The 23,428-nt window shown below is 49.4% G+C and overlaps 3 protein-coding genes across 11 annotated transcripts; all 3 read left to right on the top strand.

Annotated features, from left to right (window-relative positions):
- The first annotated feature begins 371 nt into the window (after positions 1–371).
- Positions 372–5,346, top strand: fibcd1a (fibrinogen C domain containing 1a). Of its 3 annotated transcripts, XM_086112390.1 has the most exons (9): positions 517–593; positions 901–979; positions 1,714–1,826; positions 2,306–2,672; positions 3,329–3,446; positions 3,510–3,646; positions 3,924–4,020; positions 4,487–4,666; positions 4,813–5,346. In XM_086112390.1, the coding sequence occupies exons 2-9, from the start codon at positions 902–904 to the stop codon at positions 5,070–5,072; spliced, it is 1,350 nt and encodes a 449-aa protein (XP_085968516.1). In that variant the 5' UTR covers positions 517–593; position 901; the 3' UTR covers positions 5,073–5,346. The 3 variants fall into 3 exon arrangements, with proteins under 3 accessions (XP_085968519.1, XP_085968516.1, XP_085968517.1); XM_086112393.1 differs by having other exon boundaries at positions 372–593; positions 3,329–3,646; XM_086112391.1 differs by lacking the exon at positions 517–593 and adding an exon at positions 600–745 and having other exon boundaries at positions 3,329–3,646.
- An 809-nt stretch (positions 5,347–6,155) lies between these two features.
- phf19 (PHD finger protein 19) lies at positions 6,156–11,597 on the top strand. Of its 2 annotated transcripts, XM_086112513.1 has the most exons (14): positions 6,165–6,292; positions 6,630–6,846; positions 7,521–7,602; positions 7,750–7,854; positions 7,920–8,014; positions 8,112–8,260; positions 8,388–8,483; positions 8,664–8,853; positions 8,941–9,008; positions 9,756–9,902; positions 9,991–10,051; positions 10,124–10,188; positions 10,266–10,349; positions 10,635–11,597. In XM_086112513.1, the coding sequence occupies exons 2-14, from the start codon at positions 6,640–6,642 to the stop codon at positions 10,936–10,938; spliced, it is 1,653 nt and encodes a 550-aa protein (XP_085968639.1). In that variant the 5' UTR covers positions 6,165–6,292; positions 6,630–6,639; the 3' UTR covers positions 10,939–11,597. The 2 variants fall into 2 exon arrangements, with proteins under 2 accessions (XP_085968637.1, XP_085968639.1); XM_086112511.1 differs by having other exon boundaries at positions 6,156–6,292; positions 9,991–10,188.
- Positions 11,598–12,437: 840 nt separating this feature from the next.
- LOC147205434 (disabled homolog 2-interacting protein-like) lies at positions 12,438–23,396 on the top strand. Of its 6 annotated transcripts, none has more exons than XM_086111757.1 (23): positions 12,438–12,509; positions 12,628–12,700; positions 13,556–13,674; positions 13,910–14,012; positions 14,769–14,845; positions 14,932–15,026; positions 17,638–17,782; positions 17,865–18,037; positions 18,163–18,434; positions 18,533–18,741; positions 18,800–18,944; positions 19,017–19,161; positions 19,286–19,522; positions 19,608–19,800; positions 19,897–20,120; positions 20,750–20,841; positions 20,907–21,347; positions 21,593–21,846; positions 21,932–22,045; positions 22,116–22,238; positions 22,431–22,510; positions 22,591–22,678; positions 22,794–23,396. In XM_086111757.1, exons 2-23 carry the CDS (start codon positions 12,640–12,642, stop codon positions 22,962–22,964), a joined length of 3,561 nt encoding a protein of 1,186 aa, XP_085967883.1. In that variant the 5' UTR covers positions 12,438–12,509; positions 12,628–12,639; the 3' UTR covers positions 22,965–23,396. The 6 variants fall into 6 exon arrangements, with proteins under 6 accessions (XP_085967883.1, XP_085967882.1, XP_085967881.1 ...); XM_086111756.1 differs by having other exon boundaries at positions 20,907–21,398; XM_086111755.1 differs by having other exon boundaries at positions 18,800–19,161.
- Positions 23,397–23,428: the final 32 nt, after the last annotated feature.

The raw sequence follows: 23,428 nt of genomic DNA, 5'->3' as shown, positions 1-23,428 counted from the left end.
GTGTGTGTGTGTGTGTGTGCGTGCGTGTGTGTGTATATACAATTTACTATTTTTGGTATTGTATTGTTGATGATTGCAATGGTTTAGTGGGGCAACAGTTAATCAAGTAATCAATAACTAATAATTTCAAGTTATCGTTTCACCTGAAGGTGTCCAAATGCTCTGATTTCCGCCTCTTAACAGCGATTCTTACCAAGTAGAGTCAAATTGATTCCTTCAGATGAATTTATTCTATCGCCGCGGTCCACAGCTCATGGGAATGCCGATTGATTAGAGTTGATGATTGCTTTGGGAATTCGAGACAATTGTGCTTTTGATTGGAGAGGATTGTGATTACCCTGTGGTGTTTGTGCGTGTTTGTGTGTGACACACATGAAGGTGCAGTGACACATTGCTTTTGTTAATCTGCCGTCTCAAGTCAATCCGCACAGATTGAGGGCTAATCTGAGCAGATTGACTCGAGAGCGGCACCTTCTCTCTCTCTCTCTCTCTCATTTCCTCTCGGCGTCTGTTGTCATGACGATGTGACACTTTGCAGTGGACAAGGTGTCAGATCAATCATCTTTGTCTGGGGTCATTGTCGAGGCAGACAAGTAAGTCAGTTCCGTCATTACTCTTCTTAATGGTCGATGATGAGTGACGAAGACGATGAAAGAAGCAAGAGCAAAGTTTGACGTTGAGAAAAAAAGACTTCTAGGAAGGTTGGGGTTTTTTTTTGTTTTTGCGGAAATCGGATGAAATACAGGTCAGCATTTTGTTTCTGGCCAAGTGCAACCCACCAACATTTCAACCATTCAACCCTCTTGCTGGACTCCTGCTTCATCTCCCGTCATGTTGTTTTCTTTGGCATTCTTTTCTTGTCGTTCGATTTCCTTCCTTTCTTTTTGTGCTGTGATTCAGGATGATGCTAAATGACAGCTGGACCGTGATGAACAACAGCAGCTCGGAGCTGGACAGCCAACGAGAAAACAAGCGCAAGGTACGCTGTTTGTTTCTTGTCTTTGACTCACTCTGGTAACGCGGGTTGGGACGTCATTGATATTGAGAAAGATAAGAAAGAAAGAAAGAAAGAAAGACACAGAGAATATATTTCAGTGCTCATGACAACAATCCTAGCATGTGGTGTTGACATCTGAATATGAATCTCTGGATTGGTCTCAGGACTAGGATGGGGACTGGTCGCCGGGCCGGGATAAGGATGATGAATCAGCGATTGAGACCCGGTGCCAAAGTGAAGAAGCAGAAGAAATTCAAATCAGAACGGCTTGATTGTCATTGTCGCGACCGCCCAAACCGAATAGCAGCGCCAATGTGCGGAAACAACAAACCACGCACTAAATTCCTATTAATTAAAAAAAAAAAATAACATCCCAAAGATCAGAATAGATTGGAATCTGAAGGTAGTGAGTGAGTAGAAATGGCAAATAAAGACAAAGAAGTGGCAGCAGAGAGGTAATTTCTGTTAATCTGTCGCCAAGGCGCTTGTAATCTTTAGCAGCTGTCGTCGTGGCGACGAGACCGCCTTAATGCCTGAAGAAAAAGAGACCCGGACACCTCACGTCCTGCGTCCTGTCAACCAAACATTCGACTAACTGCTTCCTGCAAATTGGACGCAGCATTGCGAAACGTGTTCTTAGCAAGGCTACCAAGTTGGACAGAAACCAGTTGGACGTACTTTGCTAACTTTTGCCATTGGTCGCTCTGCGTGCACAGAAATGCTGCAGCTTCCTCTTGTGGACGGTCCTGATGGTCGTCACGGTAGCGATTGTCACGGCAGCGGTCACCATCCTCTATGTGAAGCACTACCCGTTGCCCTTCATTAACAGGTGCACACACATGCATGCACACGCAAATGTTTCATTCATTCACTTCATGTGTAACATGTGGAAACAAACGCTAGATTTTCTCCCATTTGAAACAACAGAAGCTCATGAAAGGCCATGTCAAGCCCAAAATGTATCCTGTACACGAATTCTAAACATGGCATTCTCGTAAATATTGTGTTTGTGAAATCGAAATGAATAAAGCTAAATCCGTATTGGTGCTTCCGAGGATGCGGCCATTTCCCCACTTGCTGTGGACTGAAAATGACATCAAAGTTGCTCAGGGCTCAGCAGCCGACCAACCACGGCTCACTTGTTTTCTGGGTTTGGTCATGCGACGTTGGTAAACTGAGTCCGACTGGCACATGCGATGGAGTTTGCGATCGACAGCCAGTGCCAAGATGGCCGCCCGCTGAAACGACGGGATTCATGAATGAATGTTAACACATGCAAATGGTATCTCCATGTGAATCCGGTCCCAGAGACGAGGTGTCGTCTTCTTCGCCCGTCATCTCGACCAATCCCAAGGAGTCGGGCGCCCTGGTGACGGTGTCACAGGAGGGCGACGGTGAACCCATCAGCATCTTCCTGGACCCCAACTGTCCCGACCCCGCCCAGCACTTTGAGCGCTGGGAGGCGCTGCACACTTCGCTCATTCGGGCGCTGAGCATGCGTAACGCCGAAGACTGGCAGGGGATGGGCCGTGTCCAGGCGCTGGTTGAGGAGCTCAAGGCGACCGCGGGACACGTGCTCGACCTCCGACGGGAAGCGCAGGCTCTGAAAAGCGGCCAAGGGGTGCTGGAGCAGAGACTGGAACACCTGCAGAACCAGCAGAACCGCGTCGCTCAGGTGAGGAAGCGCATCAGCCAATTGTAATCCGTCCGCAGGCGGTCAAGCGAAGACACAATTGCTGGTGGCTAGCGGTTAGCCACTTAGCAGCCAGCTGCTAACAGCAGCCAACTCTCCACTCTCATTGGTTGGCTCCAATGTCACTCATCAGGCCTGGCCACACCTTTTAAAGCCACACACATTCAACATCACAAATACCACAGGGTAGAACTGAGGTGAGCGAGCCCAACTGGACAAAAATAATACCAACACATCATGTGTGTATATTTTGCATCAAGTGTTAGCATTTGTCTGAAGCCATAAGACATATACTGTAGATGGCTGCTACCTGGTGGATTTTTGTTTATCGTGGATTGTTCTGGAAGTTGGCCCCACCGAACAACCAGGGACCAGAAGACATTTTCAATTTTGTTACCTTTCCATAGTCATGTTTGAAAACAAAGTAGAAGAAAAGCAGTTTGCAAAGTCTTGGTTTTTGGGTTTTGTTGTGTTGTTGTTGTTGTTGTTGTTTTATTAGGCTGCTTTTATGATGAAGGGTGGACCAATTTCAATGAGAGAAAAGTTGATTGTGTGTGCTGAAAGATGCAGCCGTCCAAGGTTCCCTTTGTGCTCCTCCATTTTCTCTTGACCTGGAAATCTTTGATATTTGTGCGCAGGTACTGTCAGACGAGCACGCCGGGGTCCTCAAGCTCAGTTCGGCTTTGACGGATTCGCTGTCCAGTCTGCAGAGAGAGACAGAGAGTCTGAGCAGACTTCACAGGGACAAACGCAAAGGTAGCACGTCATGTTTGAAGTGCCTTCCATTCATTGGTCATTCACGCATCTTTGTGCTTTTAGCTCTCACGCCCAGAGACTGCAGTGAGGTCATGGCGGCAGGAAATTCCCGAGATGGCGTCTATTCCATCTTTCCCATCCATGAGCCCGGCGGCTTCATGGTTTACTGCGACTTGAGCACAGACGGGGGAGGCTGGACCGTACGTGCTTGACCACTCCACCCAAATAAAAACAAAAAAAACAAACAAACAAAATCCACAATAAAGTTTTAGTTAAGATGTTTTCATTAAGGTTGACGCTTTCAGGAAGCTCAACACGGCGAGCTCATTAGCCAGTCACCTCAGTACACATTGTCGCTAATGAGCTAATCATGCTAATTTGCTTAGCGGACAAACAGCAGACCTCAAGCTGTTAGCCCGATGTGTGTGTGTGTGTGTGTGTGTGTGTGTGTGTGTGTGTGTGTGTCGTTGCATGCAGGTAATCCAGAGAAGACAGGATGGCTCTGTCAATTTCTTTCGTGGTTGGGATGCATATCGAGATGGCTTTGGAACAACAACAGGAGAGCACTGGCTAGGTCTGAAATACACGTATACACACACACACACACACACACAAAATGACTCATCTTGTGGCAGCACTAGAGACATTCGAAACAACTCAACTATGAAGGCATCTATTTGCACAGGTGTGTCAATAATTTATTATTATTTTTTAATTATCATGAAATAATAATTCCTTTGAATTGTTTGTTGCCCAAAATTAGCTTGTTTGCAAACCCACCTGTGCTCAAAAAGACGAAAGGAGACCAGCTCCAAAGAAGAAGGCCCATGTTCAAGTGGCAGCATGGCAATTGACCATTGTGATTGGCTAATCTATGAAAAGAGGCAGGGTTTGGGGGGGGCTACAGCACAAATCTACACCCGGACCAATTGTGAAGTGGATCATCCATGCCTAACCCTAACCCCCCCCCCCCCCCCCCCACATCTAAAAATGTCATTTGTTGGCTATGCGCGCATGATGGCGTGTTTGCGTGTTTTCAGGGCTGCAGAGGATCTACGCTATGACACGGTCAGGAGGTTACGAGTTGCGAATCGACATGGCCGACTTCGACAACGCCACAGCCTTCGCTCATTACACCGAATTCTCCGTGGGCCGCGACTCGGTCAACCCCGAGGAGGATGGATACCCACTGGCTGTGGACGGCTACTCAGGAACTGCAGGTAGCAACTCCAAACAGCACCATCCTCGCTAGCAGAGCCTGGAGAGCAAGCGCTTTCAATTGGTTGAAAGCAGCGAAACGCCCCGTCGGGAGCGAGCGAATGGTCAAGCGTGCAGAAAGACGAAAGAAAGTTTGTGTGCCCTCCAGGCGATTCCCTCCTGAAGCATTCCGGAATGCAGTTCACCACAAAAGACCGGGACCGGGACCAGTCGGAGAACAACTGCGCCACATACTACCAGGGCGCTTGGTGGTACCGCAACTGTCACACGTCCAACCTGAACGGGCAGTACCTGGGAGGAGGCCACGCCTCTTACGCTGACGGTGTGGAGTGGTCCAGCTGGACCGGCTGGCAGTACTCTCTGAGATTCACCGAGATGAAGATACGGCCCGCAGCCAAACCCAATTGACCTTTCACCCCTCACAGAAAAGACATACAGTGCGCTTCCCATTGGATGGAATATGATCATCACGTACCACGCTTTCGAAGTTTGAAAAGATTTGAGCAGTCAAACTTCTGCTGTCGTTTCACTTCAACCATGTCATGTGGTTCATCGAATTCCAGCCTGTTGTTGTATCTAAAAGTGTTTTGGGATTGCTCTAAAAACAACTCAGAACTTATTACTGTGTTGAATGTAGGGTTGAAAGATTTTCATTAAATACCTTTTTTTTTTTGGTGTGGAACTGTCTCTTCTGTATTTCTCTTCATATACCTGTACGTTACTTTAAGACATCATTTATTATCTTATAAAACTGTTAAAAGGGTATGTCGCTCACTGGGGCCTGTGGTAAAAACATGACTGGAATTTTTAAAATGGCTCAGCAATTAAATGAAACAAAGCTTTTCTTTGTGCATTTCAATGACTATTGAAATGTATCTACTGTACAAATAAGTTCGGTCCTTCCAGTTCATTGAGGCAATGACGGGTTTATTAACAGAAAAAAGGAAAAAGAAGACAAAGAAATGAAAGAAGGGGGGGGGTAGACTTCAATCATTTTTGTGACAATTATTGCTTGAAAAACATGGAATGAATATTCATCAAAACTTCACTTTTTTAAAAATTTGTGATCCATTTAAGAGATGTAAAATTATAAATTACAACTTGATTTAAAAACTATTGGGAACAATACTGATAATTTGTTTTAACTTACACTGATCAATCCGTAGTTTTCAGCTGAAGAATATAGATTGATAATGACGTAAAATTGATTTTCAATAGATTCGAAATATCAGATTCTTCCCCTTAAATGTTAAGCACAGTTTGATGTTTTTTTCCAAAAGTGAATTCAAGATGAGCCACCACAAAAGAAACAGATGGGGCATTTCTTGTCGATGTCAAGAAATTTGGTGAAATTCAACATTGAGTGGAAACGAAACATTGAGTGGAAACGAAACAACGGTCGCTTGTCGTGACAACAGTTGATGACGTAGTGTGACGTTGTCATATGTAAATGAGGGACAGCCCAGGGAGTGTTTGGCGGGAAAAGCAAAAAAAAAAAAAAAAAAGAAAAAAGAAAAATGGCGATGGTGGAAGTTTGATGCAGATGTCTGACAGCGTCGTAAAAACAACGACAAGAAGACGAAACGAAAGCGGAGAGAGAAGGCAGCTGCGCGTCAGCATCCAATACGGTAACTTGTTCTTGTGATTCTTGTCGAACGAGACGTTCGCTTGTGTGTCGCTATTAAAAACAGAGCACACGCATGAATAGGTAAGGGTTAGTAAGTCAGTAACCCAAGTTCAGTTCAGTAACCAATGTCGTGCGAGACGTTCGAGGGTCGAATTCGTTTTGACTTGTTTACATTTCAAATACGTAGATGTCTTCTCGTCACTTGAGGGTACAATGAAACAATTAAGCAGGTCACAAATCTTCTGAAAAGGATAAGGAAGATGCGATGACCAAAATGATCGTAGTTGCTAACGGTAGTTCCGGGTTGTTGCTCTCATGTGACGTGTTTTGGGTGTCAGGCCGGTCGACATGTTTGAGGACGTTTTTGAAGCCTCCTGCGTGGAGGAACCTCCCGCGCCTGCAAGTTGGGAGGAGAGCGAGGATGACGTCAGGCCAGAGGATGATGACGGCAGGCCGCAGGTTGATGAAGGCAGGCCGGAGTCAAGCCTCAGCGTGGGCCAGTTTGTGCTGTGCCATTGGTCGGATGGCCTCTACTACCTGGGCAAGATTCTCCGGGTAACGTACACGAGCACATTCAACATCTCATACCTGTCAACTTTTCGGAGCGCCAACCTGTATAAACTACCAAAAAAATCCTTATAAAGAGCAAAAAATCCTTATAACATACCAAAGCATTTTATATGTCAAAATATCGGCAGAAAAAAACCCACGAAATTTTCAATGATATTTATTGTAGATCTCCATAATACAATGTCTGTTTAATGTCTAATCATCATTCTACTTAGTGGCATTACTGTGTTCAGAGTTGTATTCCTGCGTTACTTTTTTCACCAACTCCAAATGCTGACCCATCGGCTCGAAGTTACAGCATCCATTCATATTTACTTTGGAAATGAAAGCATTCGAGTAGACTAGCACCATTCTGGGCAAAAGCAAACGGAACTACCTTTTAGGGGGAAAAAACACGGAAATTTTCAGAATCCGTATGATTTGTGCGATACGGCCATATAAGTAAGATTCACCACAAAATCCGTATGAACTATGGCTAAACCGTATGAGTTGACAGGTATGACATCTGGCCAAATAGGTCTGTCATGTCCAGTGAAGCTTGCCGAGGCTGTCAAGCACAGACACGAGAAGTGACATTTTACATTTCATTCACAAGCTACATGATATCAGACATTTGTGATGCGTGCTTGCATGTCAACTCTGCTCTGATTGGTGCACAGCTCAGCCTGCCGAGACAGAGCTGCTTTGTCACCTTTGAGGACAACTCCAAGTTTTGGGTCCTATGGAAGGATATTCAGCATGGTGAGACACACGCGCACACACCGCGGGGGAAGGAGTGGGGTGGTGTTAGTAGATTAATAGGAACTAAAGACGGGCAGAGTATCTAGTTGAAAAAAGATTTTCATCCCTCTGTAACTGTAACTGAGCATGTATCCGCTCATCTTGCAGCCGGTGTGCCGGGGGAGGAGGCTCGTTGCTCAGTGTGTCTGGAGACAGGGCCAAGCTCTGCAGCTCAAATGAACCAAATCCTCATTTGTGGAAAGTGTGGCATAGGTGAGAGTTATTGGATACAAATGTTGTGATCACATCACCTGTCTGTCCGTCTGTATGGGCCTCAGGTTTCCACCAGAAGTGTCACGGTCCTCCTGTAGAGGGCAGCAGTGACATGAGTCCATGGTTTTGTCGACGTTGTGTCTTCGCCCTGGCTGTCAGGGTACCCACACTTGCGCACACATCCACACTTATCTTCATGAAAGTGCCATATGAGGAGGAATGATGTCACAGTCTTGGCCCTCCCTGTCTCCCTTTAGAAAGGTGGCGCTCTGAAGAAGGGGCCCCAAGCCAAAGCTCTGTTAGCCATGAAGCAGGTTCTGTCCTACGATCTGGACGCTCTCGATTGGGACTCTCAGCATCGGACCAATCAGCAGCAGTCTTACTGCTACTGTGGAGGCCCCGGGGAGTAAGACACACTCACACTCGCACTTACACAGGGTCATATTGATGTTGAAGTTGTGTTTGTGGCTGGTGAGCTATGTTTATTTATTTATGATCATTTTTTATTTACATTTTTGTGCGTATGCATATAGGTGGTATCTGAAGATGCTTCAGTGTTTCCAGTGTCAGCAGTGGTTCCACGAGGCGTGCACCCAGTGTCTGCAGGAGAGCATGATGTTTGGAGACAGGTGAGCGCGCAAGTTGCCACGACCAAAAAGTGACGAAAAGCAAAACCTGTCTTGAAGAATGTCGTTTGCTTCTTCTACAAGTGCTGAAAAGGGATCAGGATTTTCTGAACAAAACGCGTGAGATGATTTCAAGGCCGTGTTGACCTCGTGTCCACTCTCTCTCCCCCTCCCTCCTTCTAGGTTCTACTTGTTCATGTGTTGCATCTGCAACAAAGGATTGGAGCATGTGCGCCGTTTGTCTCTTCGCTGGGTCGACGTGGTCCACTTGGTTCTCTACAACCTGTCACTGAGCAACAAGAAAAAGTACTTTGAACTGGACGAAATTCTGGCTTTTGTGAATGAGCACTGGGAACATTTGCAGCTTGGAAAGGTAACAAATGAAAGCGTCAGCTGACCACAGCGCCGTCTCACCCTCACCTTAACAGTCTTCTCGCCCGTCATCTGCTTGCATGTGTAGTTGTCAAACACTCCTCCGGCAGACAGGGGGCAGCACCTGCTCGACGCTCTCAACAAGTACAAGAGCAAGTAAGTCCCTGATGTGATAGGATTTTTTTTTTTTTAAATGCTGGACCTAGATATTTCCTCTATTAAAACGTTTGAAAACATTCACTCATTCCTGAATCACTCCACTGGGTTCCAAATTTTTATCTAAATTACATTTTTCTCATACAACAGATTTGCAAGGCAGCATTATTTATAAAGCGCATTTCATACACAAGGTAACTCAAAATCGAGAGAGAGAAAAACAGCAATAAGGTAATGGAATTCAGAAATCGTAGCCGTGTCAATAACTGTGAATGCAGAGACGGTTGCTGAAATTCTGGATAGGTTTACCTGGAAAATGTACAAATATTTCAGAGAATTTGAAGAAAAATAACACGAATATGCAAAGGTCGACTGCAGATTCGCTGTCGAAATGGTCCACATCACGCTTTCTTCGTTGCTTCCCACCAGTTTTGAAAACTGTTTGGTGGGCGTTGACGCAAACCGCTGCCATCTACAGGCATTCGTTGGTCATTACAGTCACTTCGAAGCTTTCACAGATCCTCTTCCACGCCTTGCCGTTGAGCGACGTGCGTGACGTAAATATTGGTGGGTGGCAATGAGTGCTTGGATTTCACTCGGCCAGTGGAAAGTTCCACAGCAGCCAATAAGCTGATGTCGTGATTTGCAACTTGCGGTCCTTCCATCATGATGAGAGCTCACAACACAACCCAAGCGCTTTCTGTCCATTTGTGTGATGTGTGTGTTGCTTTTTCTGTATGGGCGCAGGTTCCTGTGCGGGAAAGAGATCAAAAAAAGGAAGTGCATCTTTCGTCTTCGGACTCGCGTTCCTCCCACGCCGCCCTCCAAACTTTTCCCCGAGCGCGCTCACGGCGAGGCGGGGCGGGGCTGTAAGAAGACCGTCGGCCACATCAGGTAACCACTTCGACTGTCTCCAACCATAAATGTCACATTCAGCATCGCAACAGGTGCCCATTGTGACTGCGCGTGTGTGTGCGCGCAGTACTTTATCAGAGAGGAGGAAGAGGAAGTCCAAATGGTTGTTTGAAGACGCCATCCCCAATGTGAGGACGCTTCGTTTCACCTGTACTTGTTTGTTCGTTGTTGAAACAAATAGTTTGTGTTTGCGTATGCAGAATGATCATCACCACATGGCCACCATCTTTGACTTCACCCTGGACGAACTACACAATCTCAGGAGGTCTCACACACACACACACACACACACACACACCATACATTGGCGACGGCGTTGACGGCGGCAATGTCGTGTTGCAGTCGGACGTCGTGTGTTGATCAGGACTCCAGCGACGTTTCCACGTCAGCTTCCGTGTCTACTAGCGGCTCCTTTCAACCAGCCAGGTAGGAGCCAAAAAAGGAGGCGGGGTCAATGTCAGCCAAAGAGAATGCTTGTTGAACTTTGAAGTTGCGTACAGTTGGTGATGGATAACATCAGAATCTCAAGTCCAAGTGAAGGGTTTGTTCACCAATTGTTCAAGTTCCGTTAAAGGCAATTTGACATTTTTTCGGACACACGCGATTTGCTACATAAAACAATGTGGCCCCCGGGTCTCCAATCTGACACCACAGAGACTGAGTCAAGGATTCGCAGCATAGCCTAGCTCAGCCTTTGACCTGTGTCTTCAGACGAAAGGTGGGCAGCAGGAAGAGGAAGTTGCCGAGCTCCGCCTACAAGCATTGGGCCATTCGTAGCGAAGCGGGGGAGGAGGAGCATCCCGGAAGTACCGAGGAAGGCCCGTATGCCGCCGACTCCTCCCACTTCCTGTCCCGGCCTTCCGACGCGTCCCGCCTGCACTCGTCAATCTCGTCGTACTTCGGCGCGTCGAACAGACTGATGGAGGGCGAGCGTTATCACGTGCTGGCGCGCCGCGTGACCGCGGATGGCGCCCTGCAGTACCTGTTGCAGTGGGAAGGCTCCGCACCTTACTAGAGACGAGGTGCACACACGGCATGTGTGCATGTACGGGATGTGAACCCCCATTTATCGCAGGGGATACGTCGGACACGCTAACCCGCAATGGGGTAAAATCGGCAATGAAGGCCGGAGACGAATTTGCCTCCTTCCACGGGCTTCAAACACTTTCAATTGACCACATTTCACTTCATCGTAATGAAAAAACATCTCATATAGTCAAGAGATGTTTTGTAAAAAAAAAAAAGTATATTCTTGAGCACTTGTTCTTTGGCACACATTTCCAACTAGTCTGCAAGCTTGCTTCAAGCTGTTCATTAGAAGTCGATTACAAAAATGCTCAACCAAACGTTATCCAAGCCTGTTTGCTTCATGCTAACATATAATGTGAAATGCCTTAGGTGCGCTAACGGAAGTTAGCATCGATCTTGGCGTCGTCCTAAGGCTGATCATAAATACACACAATATTGAAACATCACATTCACTGCATTATCTTTGTATTAGTCGTAGTCGTCTTCGTGCAGTGAGTTGAATGAGCTATTGTACATTTTCATGAGAAGATAACATTTTAATGAGATATTTATGATTGTATTATTGCCTTATATCAGTTATGTACGTCGCTTTCTTAGAGCTGCGGTTGTTGTGCGCTGCTTTTGTAAATAAAAGTTTTAACGAAATTATTTCATGGCATTCAATTTGTTTTAGAAGCCCAAAGTTACTCCACCTGCCGATCAAACTCACGCCAAAAGAATCATTAATCTATTTAGCATAAAGCTTTCCCCCAAAAAATCTTGAATGAAAATATGATTGCTACTTGGCCGATTTTTCCTCGAGCGTGGGGTGTCTCCTGCCATAAACCAGGGACGGTGAGGGCGATTGATTGAATGTCAAGGATCCAGCTTCAAAAATGGGCGGTACAGCAGAGGTGCCAATGACGACGCCCACTTTGACGGAGCGGACAAGGTGCACCGTGTGAACGTTGTCGATGAACGCTCTGGCCGGCGGAGTCCCAGAATGCTTGACGTTCTCGGTCAAGCGATATTGGATTGGATTTTTGGATTGGATTGGATAAAACTTTGTCAAATGTACTGTATGTGTAACATGTAACATACAGCACAGATGAAATTTCTTCCCTCTCAACAAAGGCAAAGGGATACCATCGCTCAGCCGGAATCGATCAATAGACACAGTGTCGATCGTCGTTATTTATTGTTTCATTTTTCCGAGCGTCTCGCAGGCGGTAAATTAAAATTGTGTTGCTATGGCAACCCCACTCTCCTCCTCTGATCCATCGGCAGCAATACAACCTTTGACCCCCGCGGCTCGTCTTTCCTTATCTGCTCAAAAGTCAATACAATATTTAACCACGTTTCCTTCACAATAAAAGCAAAACAAGAGGCCCCCACCCTGACAATGGACGTAATTTCAAGTTAATGATGTCACAGCAGTAGTTTGTGTGTGTGTGCTCGCACAGTGAGAGTAAGAGGAAATAATCTGCTAATGCTCTTAAGGTGCTTAGTTAGACCAGTCAGGTTAGCGCGACGGTTGACGTGTTCTTTTTCTTCTCTGATTTGATGACTGATTGACAGGTGTGTCATTTGTGTCGATGTGTGTCTCTGACTCCATGTTTATAGAGTACACATTGTCTTATGTTTATTTGTGTGTTGGAACGTGTGTGTGTGTGAATGTGCGCGCACTGCATATTAGGTTATCGTTGCCATGGAGATGCTGGTCAAACATCTATCCCGATGTCAACATCTCGGCTGGATGAATGTCATTGGTGAGTTGATTGACTGATAGCTGCTTTGTTGACATTGGGATCTTGAATTTTTTTGGGGTGCCACGAGCGATAATCAGTTGCAGGGTCAAACCGTGGTGTCTCCATTGTCTGCTTGAAGTGAATTTATTTTTTTTTAAAAAGTGAGAGAGTTTCACATGCTGGCATCACACAAAAAGTTGAAACTTCAGTGGAAAAATGTGCACTTTTGAGGTTCTCAAAGGAACCTTTTTGTCATATTTCAGTGCCATCTGAGTTGCAATTTAAATGTAGCCAGGGAGATTATTTGAATGGTGAATATTTTTTGACACGAGACCAAGGGTAGGAAACTCCGCTCCTCAAGAAGCGCAGCCCTCCCTTTTTGGGAAGTCTTTCTCCTTGGTTTTGGGAAAAGATTGAGCCGGACTTTCTGGATGACTCGTGGTCCTCGAATGAGCTCACTTTTCTCCTGCGTGGTCATGCGAACCGCAAAAATTCTGTTTCTTGTTCATGACAATTTGGCACGCCGCATTCAGGAGTGTCTCAGGCGCCGAGGTGAATATTTGGAGCACATTTTGACAAGGTGACAAAATCTCCGCCACATGGACGGAAGAGCTCAGATTTTCAGGACAAGGCCGCATCGGCGCCGCCTGCTCGAGCGTGAGAAGAACGACGGCGCCACCTGCCATCGCGGTCACCCGGGGTCCACCGGCGGAATTGCCGTCAACGGCCCAATAGTCTGGTTCTTCCAACAGGCTGATGGAAATCCAGCAGCCTGATTGACCAACTGGGAGTCAACAACATGAGCACGCTTTCACCTGGCACGCTGCCGTGAGCAATTTGATTTCCTGTCCTGAGAGCATTTTGTTGATGTCGCAGAGCTGAAGAGCGCCTCCGTCCATTGGCTGTCGTGCGGTCAGAGGGCGGAGCCGGACACTTGGAGCAGGATGTTGTGCATCCTATCTGACGCTCGCCTGCTCCTGCTGGACGACCTGGAGGTGAAGTCGCCTCGCCTCGCCTCACTTCCTGATGACCTTTTCACATTAAAAGTCTCCCGCGTGGCTTTAGGCTTTGCCATTATCAATCCATCAGTCATTGCAGTTACTTATCAACTTTGTTAGTTGAAGGTGTGTCCCAGATGACATGCACTACTTGACCTAACAACAGATTATAAATTCTGAAAGCCCTTTTTTTTTTTTGTTTTTTTTTTTGCTTCTGGGTTTTGTCTTCCAGGTTCATCCTTTGCTGGTCTCAGAGAGGGCGGAGTCTTGTACCGTGTGGTTACTAAGGTACCGCCTCCATGTGACCTCAGCACCTTCACACTCCGCCCACAAAGGTGAAGCACACTCGCACTGGCACAGGCGCACACACACACACAATGGACGAGCACTTTGAAGATGCCTTTGGTAAGAAGGACTTTGATTGTTTGCTGCGTTTGTGCGTGTTGGGGCGGAGAGGAGTTTAGGCCTGATTTTGGGGAGATTACAATCTTAATCTTGTGTCATAAATTCAGGTCATAATCTGCGCTCACCCGGGTGAGCGAGATGAGCGAAGAAGAAAGTCGGGAAGAAAATATTCTTATCGTTCTTATGCTCGTTATATTTATACGCTGTGTCAAATTTACGAAGCATTCGATTTGGTATTACCGGACTTCGCCATGCAAAAAGGGATTAGAGGCGGCCAAGTGTACGTGTAGAAAGAGCAAAGTGCATTTGTCCAAATCTCGCTTACATTTTAGCACTCACTCGCTGGCGTCTTCCTTTCATTGAAGACTGACAAATTGCCCCATGTGTCAGTGTGCGTTTGTCACTCATTGGCGACCAGTCCGTTGTTGGCCTGCAATCGACTGGGGTCCAATCCAAGGTAACCTTGCATCCCGGCTCTGTGATGCTGCCACTCTAATGAGGAAAACAGAGTGAGCATAAATTTTAATCACCGATTATTATTATTTTTTTTGTGTGTGTGGGGGGGGGGGGTAATGCGAATGATATTTCTAAGAGCTCTCCAAGTGTTCGTTTGCCTTTGAGGCTCACTGAACGGCTAAGTGGCACGCGCTCGCTGAGCCAACATGGCTGCTTTGTACCTTTTCCAGAGCATCCCGAGAGAAGGCCACGTCCCCTGAGCGTACTCAGTAGCAGCGCCTTGGACACGCCCACCGCCAAAGTGACGGTAGGAAGCTCGCCGGCGTGGTGGGAAGATGCTTCTCGGCCCGATGTCGGGCATCGGTGTGAGCGCTCTTCTGCTTTCCCGCTCAGGCTTTCCTGTCCACTAGGCTGAAGCGTTCCCTTCGCAGAAGTGGCTCCCATCCAAAAATCTTTCGCCAGAGCAGCGTCAACACGTATGACGGCAGGTAACGACAAACGCGAGCATACTTGAGAGCTGCGCAGAGCAGGACCGGCAGTATACGTGTTCATGTCAAGCATTGCAGATCGTCCAGATATACATTGAAGGTACCCTATGTAAATGAAATAGATGTATAGAGTTAAGCTCCACCATCGCGAGTTCTGGGTTCGCAGTCCTGCTCGTTTGCCATTTCTCGGTTTCGTATGCCACTGCGGTAATTTGAACAAAGAATGGAAACGGGAAGAATTTTTAGTTTTTGCTAAAGAGGATCAATGGCAAATCCTCTTCAATCCTGCTTTTTACACCCTCAGAGAGTGAAAGCTGTGAGTTCGTTGGGCACGCTTTTTGATGTCCATGTGTTGAAAATGGCCTGCTGTCTTTTGTGATACAATGTTAATGGTTGAACATACGAGCCGGTTTGGGCATCTCGTGAAAAGGGAAAATTTTGGAGATACAAGGGTTTCGGCTTGACGCCGGCGCACGCTGGAGGTGTACAGAGGATGAAATCGCTGGTACCTTATGCAGTCCAGGTGGGTAGGGCATCGAACAGGTATTGTACATTTGTGTACTTTGAACATGGGAGGCGTGCAGAAGAAGAAGAAGAAGATGTCGTCACTGTGTGTCCTTGCGCAGCAGCTGCAGTCTTTCAAAGATGGAGGAGAGGAAGTAGGGCAGCATCCCTGATGGGAGGGGCCGCGGCTGGAGCATCCAGCATCAGTAGCTAGGAGACGCGCGCGCGCAGGCAGGCAGACAGACAGAGACACACACACACACACACACACACACACACACACACAGACAGACAGACAGGATCAGCAGGTTCGTCTTTCTTGGGCTACTTACTGTTCGCTTGAGACGAGCACGGATGTATAAGCCTCCTCCTCCTCCTCCTCTTCAATCCACAGAATGCTTTGTGAGTCCTTGTCCTCTTTTGTCCTCTCGCTCGACACACCATCTGCAGTGCGTTCGTGTTGCATCGAGTGCGCTGCTGCGTTAGCATGCGGCTAGGCTAGCTCCGCTTTTCAGCGACGCGAAGGCGAAAGTCAACCTGCGCGCCGCTGCTGGCCGTGCCACTGCCTCCAAAACCTTCATGACTGTGCGTGTGCGTGATAGCATGAACGCAATGCTGTCCCTGCCTTCCTCCCTTATAAATGCGACCTTTAGAAACGCAGCCATTCAACTTAAGTTTTGTATTTCAGGGAAACTGCGACGGTCAACTCATTTTCTGACACCCCCGTAATGTTAATATTCGTTCGGATCAATGGCCTTCAAAGTACAATCTAATATTTACATCTCTTGGATTGTTTTACACAGCATTTAAGAAGCGTTTTGATGTTCTATTCCATGGCAACACAGCTCTAATTTTGCATATTTAGCTGTAAATTTACTGTAAGTACGTCGTTCGCATGTTAGACTTATCCAGGCGCTTTTACGCTAACGTGACGGTTGTTGGAATTGTCGTACACCGATAAAAAAAAAACAAATCGGAATGAGGTCACGTCAACTTCCTGTCAATTCACATTTCATAGCGGCATGTTCACTTGTTCTCACGTCGAGCCTTTAATAATAATGTGAGGAAAAGTATTTGCGTCAGCACTTTTTTTCATCAATCAGATAACGTAACTTTTGCCTGTCACTAGCGACGAGACCACAGTTCCCCAAAATAACATTCGTTCCAAATGCCGAATTCGGTTGGCCACTTCCAACGGCTACGAGGCAACAGGAACTTTGCAGGTCGGATGATTGCCTCTGGGGAGATCGACATTTTCACGTGGGGGGCAAAAAACGTCCCTTTGGCTAGCGGACGTCATCGCACGCTCAATTGAAACGGCCTTGACAAATTTTCAGAGGGTATTTTTAAAACAATAACAAAATCTCCTCAGTAAAATGCCTTTCAATATGCCTCATTAAGTTTGTACGGGCCAAAATTTCGACAAGTTCTCCAAGCTGTCACGTCAAAATGCCGTACGTATCAAACTGTGTCTGTCAGCTGCTGCCTTTTTTTTTTTTTACAGCAGGTGACAGACACAGGGTGGGATAAACCGACCCCTTTTCTGTTGTTGCAAGAATACATTGTTTGTGCCACCAATAATGAAAACACGCTATTATGGTCAACATATGAGCAAGTTCAAGTTAAAAATCATCATTTCAGGAATACAGTCTGCATACCCCGCAACCCGGCGGACTTTTCTCGGTCACGTTATTCGCAGTCGGCGTGGGTAGTTGTGACGTCAACTAGCCACTAGAGGGGGATATTTGCCCAACATGGTCGCCCCGTGAGATTGTTGGAGCTTGATGAATTATTCTCTTTATTCGTCTTCCACCAACGCAATATGAACCAGAATGCCGTGTTTTGGTCACTGGTGGCCCATAAAACGTCTTCTTGGAAAAAAAAAAAAAGCAGTTCTTGAGGTCGTGTATGTCGCTCACCGATGGAGAACTTGTTTGTTCTGGAGGCGCTTGAAGTGCTCATTCCATCTTCCTTCCCGTTGTCATGTTTTCACCGTCAGACACATTGATGACGAATCGATTATTAGACACGCGGTTGCCGAATCGGGGTGGTTCAAGAACAAACGCGGGCTGGATACGCGATTTCGAGATGCTTGTCTTGCGTCCAGGCGTGTGATGCGTCGGCTGCACTGCGCTAGCCAGGAGTCAGTGTTAGGCGACAGGGGCGTGGCCTCTCTGGAGCTGAAAATGGACCAATCGGTGATGATCAAACCCGTTCACTCGTCGCTTCTGGGCCAGGACTACTGCTTTGAGGTCAGACACGCGTCGGTCGGTCGGTCGGCGAGCGCCGTGCCTCGGCCGACTCCCAACATCCACCGTTGCGACTGGTTGGCAGGTGACCACCTCCACGGGGACCAAGTGCTTTTCGTGTCGCTCGGCGGCCGAACGGGACAAGTGGATGGAGAACCTGCGGCGAGCCGTGCAGCCCAACAAAGACAACAGCCGACGCGTGGAGAACCTTCTGACCCTGTGGGTCATCGAAGCCAAGGACCTGCCCGCCAAGAAGAGGTGACGCAAAATTGTATCTGACTTGATGTTGACCCCGGTAACTTTGGATGTGGTTGGAGGTTGACAAGCTGAAGACTTCTACTACTTACCCCGGCCCGTGTCGACGGCCGCTGGCTTGCGCGCAGGTACTTCTGTGAACTTTGTCTGGACGACAGCCTGTACGCACGCACGTCCTGCAAGATGAAGACCGATAACATATTTTGGGGGGAGCGTTTTGACTTCAGCAGTCTGCCGTGCGTCAGCGCCATGACGCTGCACATCTACAAAGACACGGACAGGAAACGCAAGAAGGACAAGAGCAGCTACGTGGGCCTGGTCAACATCCCCGTCGTCACGGTAACGGGCCGACAACTGGTGGAGAAGTGGTACACGGTGAGCGTGCCCAGCACCATCCGAGGTGAGGCCCGCGTCGGCCTTTTTGTTTTTCGATATGTGCCGGAGAGCTCACGGCAGCCGACGTTTACGACTTTGTCATGCTGCCGCCTTTCTGCGCAGGCAAGTCGAGTGTGCCGACGGTGCGGGTGAAGGCGCGCTACCAGAGCGTGGTGATCCTGCCCATGGAGCAGTACAAAGAGTTTGCCGAGTTCATCAGCGCCAACTACCTGCTGCTGTGCAACACGCTGGAATCTTCCATCGGCCTGCGAGCCAAAGAGGAAGTGGCGGCCGCCTTGGTTCACATCCTGCACAGCACCGGCAAGGCCAAGGTACGAGGCCCGCCGCCGCCGCCCTCGTCGCTCGTCGATTGACCCTCCTCGTCCGCAGGACTTCCTGACGGACTTGATGATGTCGGAGGTGGACCGTTACCGTGACAACGATCAGCTGATCTTCAGAGAGAACACCCTGGCCACAAAAAGCATTGAGGAATACTTGAAGCTGATTGGACAAAAGTACCTGCAGGACGCGCTGGGTACGCCGCACACTTGCGACGTAACGCGCTGCGCCGCACAGGACTGCACATGTGGCGTGTGCGTGTGTTCAGGCGAGTTCATCAAAGCTCTGTACGAGTCCGACGAGAACTGCGAGGTGGACGCGTCGCGCTGCGCCAACTCGGACCTGGCAGAGCATCAGGCCAACCTCAGGATGTGCTGCGAGCTGGCATTCTGCAAGATACTCGACTCCTACAGGTCTCACACATGCATGCGCGCGTACACACTCAAGACAACCACGCGGGTGGGCACTCGGCGCCGACTCGACCAAAAGTGTGCAGGTCATCGATGTGACGGTGGCGTGCGTGTGCACCACCTACAGGGTGTTTCCTCGTGAGCTGAAGGAGGTTTTTGCATCGTGGCGTCAGGAGTGCAGCAGTCGCGGGAGACTGGACATCAGCGAGCGCCTGATCAGCGCGTCGCTCTTCCTGCGCTTCCTGTGCCCGGCGGTGATGTCACCGTCGCTCTTTGACCTGACGCAAGGATACCCGGACGAGCGCACGGCTCGCACGCTGACTCTCATCGCTAAAGTCATCCAGACGCTGGCCAACTTTAGCAAGTGAGTCCATTCGGCCGACCCCGTTTGCCGCCGCCCCGACCGCTGTGACGCGCGCGCACCCGTTCGCACCGCTCTCTCTTTTCAGGTTCGGCACCAAAGAAGAGTACATGCTCTTCATGAACGACTTTGTGGAGCGCCAGTGGAGCAGCATGCAGCGATTCCTGCAGGAGATCTCCAACCCCGACGGACTCAACCACACCGGCGCCGGCTTCGACGGATACGTCGACCTCGGCCGGGAGCTCTCCTGCCTGCACACTTTGCTTGCTGAGCTGGACCAGGTGAGCGGCCGCGCGCGGGCCGAACATTCAGACGCGCGGTCAGGTGGCACACAAGATGACCAAGTAGGCCGCGTCCATTTTTCACCGTGTCCTCAGTCGTGTCTGTGCAAGCTCAGTCCGCTTCCTCGGATTCTAAGAGACGTCTCGGCGGCTTTGGCCAACCCTGGGGGCGGGGCTTATCCCGGGAGAGCGTCGGCCTCCTCGCCCGAGCTCCAGCAGCACGTGGCGTCTCCGCCGCCTCTGTCACCGCCCCTCTCGCCTCCTCTGGCGGCCTGCAATCCCTCACTTGGCCAGCAGTGCGGCGTCGGACTTGATGGAGGGTCAGTCTCAACACCCGGGTCATCTTTACAACCGCCTCACGAGAAGGTCGGGGAACTGGAGTACAAAGGCTCGGTTCTCACCGCAGATCATATGCCACACGTATCTTTTTTTTTTTCATGCTGTGTGAACAGCACAGTTGTTTGTTTTTTTAATCGGACCTGGTCTTCTCTCCTCGTTAGATGTAAATCGGACTACGCACGGCAATCACGTGACGTCATCGTTGGCAGACATCTCCGTAAAACGAGGAGATCCGTCTCATTTCCCCAAAATATTTCTACCTCCTCCCGCACCGCTCCTCTGTCGATATAAAACGATATTTCCGTAAACATCTTTTGTGCGTGTCACTTGACGATGTGCTTTGTGCGCATGCGTGTCACATCGCGGATGCGTTCCGATCACATTAAAAGTCGCGTTTGTTTTTGCAATACATAAAAAGATCAATCTTTGTGACAGTTTGCGACCTTGGAACGAACACTCATGAAAAAACCCCCAACATTCAACTATAGGGGGGCACAGATGCGCAAACCTTTGCGGCTCAGTGAGACACGGCCTTCACCACCAGAACGCCATCCGCAACAGAAAAGCCGTCACTCAAGCTGTCTGGAAATAACTCACTGATTTTTTGCAGGCTGGTGGACTTTACCAGGCTTCCGTCGCCCACACCCGAAAACAAAGATTTGTTCTTCGTCACAAAAGGTTCCAGCCTTCAGCCGGCATCAGGTGACCTCTCAACTTCCACCCGTCGTCTACTCCCGAAGCCTCTGAACTTCCGCGTCTTCCCGTAGGCCCGCGAGGCTCTCCGGCCCCGAGCTCCTCCTACTCGGAGCCCAACGACGACGCGACGTACGGGAGGGCGGGGCAGGAAATGAGTGCGGAAGGGCGGAGCCTGTCTCTGGTGGACCTACAGGACGCCTCCCCCGGCGACGCTCTCGACGACAGCCAATGGCAGCGCAGGGCGGGGCTGCTGCCGCTGTCTTTCCAGAACCCCGTCTATCACATGTCGTCGCGACAGCCGCACAGAGCCGAGGCCACGCCCTCCGACGGCTCGGCCACTTCGCAGGGCGGAGACGAGCGCAACTCGGCCGCTGCGCCCAAACCCGCCTTCCTCACCCAGATGCAAGTGGGCGTGGCCGCCGGGGGCGAGCGAGGAGAGCGTCTGTCGGCCATGTCCAGCAGCAGCAGCGGAGAAGAGCAGAACAGACGAGCGCTCTCGGAAAACATCACGAGTAACTTTTTTTTTTCCTTTCCTTCGTCACGTCTACATGATCATTTCGCAGGTGTTTGCATTCCTAGATATACAGCACATACCTCGGTGACGTATTTAGTGTCTGGTTTTGTGCACCTTGCAGGTGCGTGCATTCTCCCACCATTTTATGTGGGGCACCAATTTGCACGTGCACAAGGGGGTGTGCAACGTTTACGTCTGCATGTCTGTGATGTCACTGATGATGAACACTCACTCTTGGCCCAGGTGGCGCCGCCCCCCCTCGTCAGAACAGTTTGGGTCCTCAGCGTCGCATCGACCAACCGCCACCGCCCTCCTCGGCGCCCCCTCCGGGACCGCCGCGGGGCCGCACGCCACCCAGCATGCTCCCTCCGCGCCCCGCCTCCGGAAGCATGATGTCGTCCAGTCCCGATTGGCCGAGCAGCGGACACTCGCGACTGCGCCAGGCCTCGTCCTCATCCAAAGGAGACAGTCCCGAAAAACTGCGGACCGCCAACAAGGTCCGCGTGTGTTACCGTGGCGACCTCCATGGGGCCAGACGCTCGGTGGTGTGACACGTGTGTGTATGCGCGTGCGTTTACCCAGGCGCCGTCTCCATGTGCGTTGGACCGGACGGCCGCCTGGCTTCTCAACATGAACTCCGCCTCTTCTTACCCCGAGGCGGAAGACGATCGCCATGACGACGCCTTAATCGAGAAGGTAAACGGTAACCTCCCTGCCACCGGCCCCCTTAACCTGAGGCCCGCGGTGTGTGTTTGTGCTTATGCAGTACCAGCAGGACATCGCGTTGCTGCAGGAGAAACTTCGTGTGGCGGCTCTGCGTCAGGAGGAGTGTGAGGCCCGGCTGGTGGTTCAGGATCAGCAGAACCAGCGTCTGCTGCAGGAATATCAGGTGGGTGCAACTCGTCGCTCCTTGGTCACCTCGTTTTCAATCCCGGCAAGGTCTGCCATGTTCCCCTTTGGTCACACTCGAGAGCTTTTCTTTAGTTCCAACACACACGCACAACATGCATACACGACGTTGGCAGTTTTTATGACGCCAGCAAATCAAAGCTTTTACGACGCGCCCGGTTGTGTGCCTCAGGCTCGGCTGGAGGATACCGAAAGTCGACTGAGGAGGCTGCAGGATGACAAAGATCTCCAGATGAACAGCATCATCAGCAGGTTCACTACTCCGTGTGTGCGCGCGTACCTGCCCGTGTGCGCGCGCACGCGTGAGAATTAACGCTCTTTGACCTGAGCAGGTTAATGGCGGTCGAAGAGGAGCTGAAAAAAGACCATTCCGACATGCAGGCTGTGGTTGACTCCAAACAAAAGATCATTGAGGCACAGGTTTGTCCGTTTTAACGGAGGGGCGAGCAAATGGCCCGCTTCCTCCTCTAATACGGCCCAATTTACTACTTGCCTAGAATTTAAATGACCATTTGAACACGCGTGTGTGCCTCAGGAGAAGAGGATAGCAAATCTGGATGCTACCAACAGTCGCCTGATGGTGGCGCTGGCTCAGCTGAAGGAGCGCTACGGCGTGACTTCGCAGAGGAACGGTCTGTCGCCTAGCAACACATCATCCCTGCAGATCACAGAAAACGGCGAGTTCCGCAATTCGGGTAATTGCTGAGCCTCGGGCCCAGCGGCACCGTTAACTGCGAGTGGGAGGTTCCATAGCAACACACACACACACACACACACACCCTGTCCAAGATGAACTTTAAAGTCTGACATTTCCCGTTTACACGCACGCCTTCCAACCGATGCTTTATTGAGGACGCGAGGGAATTTGTTTGAATGCAGCAGGAAAGGCTTCAACACAGCACCCCGCCCATCACATCAGTTCCGTGATCCAAACGTCTTGTTTTGAAAAGGCAAAACGTTGTTTTGAAATTCTATGGAAACCAGTTCTTTAATACTAGCCGTTGACATTGGCGACTAATCACAAGCCTGAACGTAAAGCGACTGTCGTGGGAAAATTTAGCAGACTTGTTTGTCTTTGTAAAGCTTTTCGTTGTGCAATTCTCCAACATGAGAGTCGAATAAAGTAATCCCGCATCAATCTGTGTGCTTTTTCCTTTCCCCCCCCCCCCC

Source organism: Hippocampus guttulatus, chromosome 5 (genome assembly GCF_054856545.1).
Source record: "Hippocampus guttulatus isolate MCC_2025c chromosome 5, RoL_Hgut_1.0, whole genome shotgun sequence".
Taxonomy (NCBI): Eukaryota; Metazoa; Chordata; class Actinopteri; order Syngnathiformes; family Syngnathidae; genus Hippocampus; species Hippocampus guttulatus.
Note: the sequence above shows the minus strand (reverse complement) of the source record. Positions and strands in the feature narration are given on the sequence as shown.

Coding starts and splice junctions, on each gene's coding strand:
- LOC147205434 (XM_086111754.1), top strand. CDS start 12,640: ATGGAGATGCTGGTCAAACATCTATCCCGATGTCAACATCTCGGCTGG. Junction 14,013..14,768: donor TTCACACTCCGCCCACAAAG/GTGAAGCACACT, acceptor TACCTTTTCCAG/AGCATCCCGAGAGAAGGCCA. Junction 20,121..20,749: donor GGCGTCGGACTTGATGGAGG/GTCAGTCTCAAC, acceptor GATTTTTTGCAG/GCTGGTGGACTTTACCAGGC.
- phf19 (XM_086112511.1), top strand. CDS start 6,640: ATGTTTGAGGACGTTTTTGAAGCCTCCTGCGTGGAGGAACCTCCCGCG. Junction 7,603..7,749: donor ATGGAAGGATATTCAGCATG/GTGAGACACACG, acceptor CTCATCTTGCAG/CCGGTGTGCCGGGGGAGGAG. Junction 8,015..8,111: donor TCTTCGCCCTGGCTGTCAGG/GTACCCACACTT, acceptor GTCTCCCTTTAG/AAAGGTGGCGCTCTGAAGAA.
- fibcd1a (XM_086112391.1), top strand. Junction 1,827..2,305: donor CCGTTGCCCTTCATTAACAG/GTGCACACACAT, acceptor ATCCGGTCCCAG/AGACGAGGTGTCGTCTTCTT. Junction 3,647..3,923: donor CAGACGGGGGAGGCTGGACC/GTACGTGCTTGA, acceptor CGTTGCATGCAG/GTAATCCAGAGAAGACAGGA.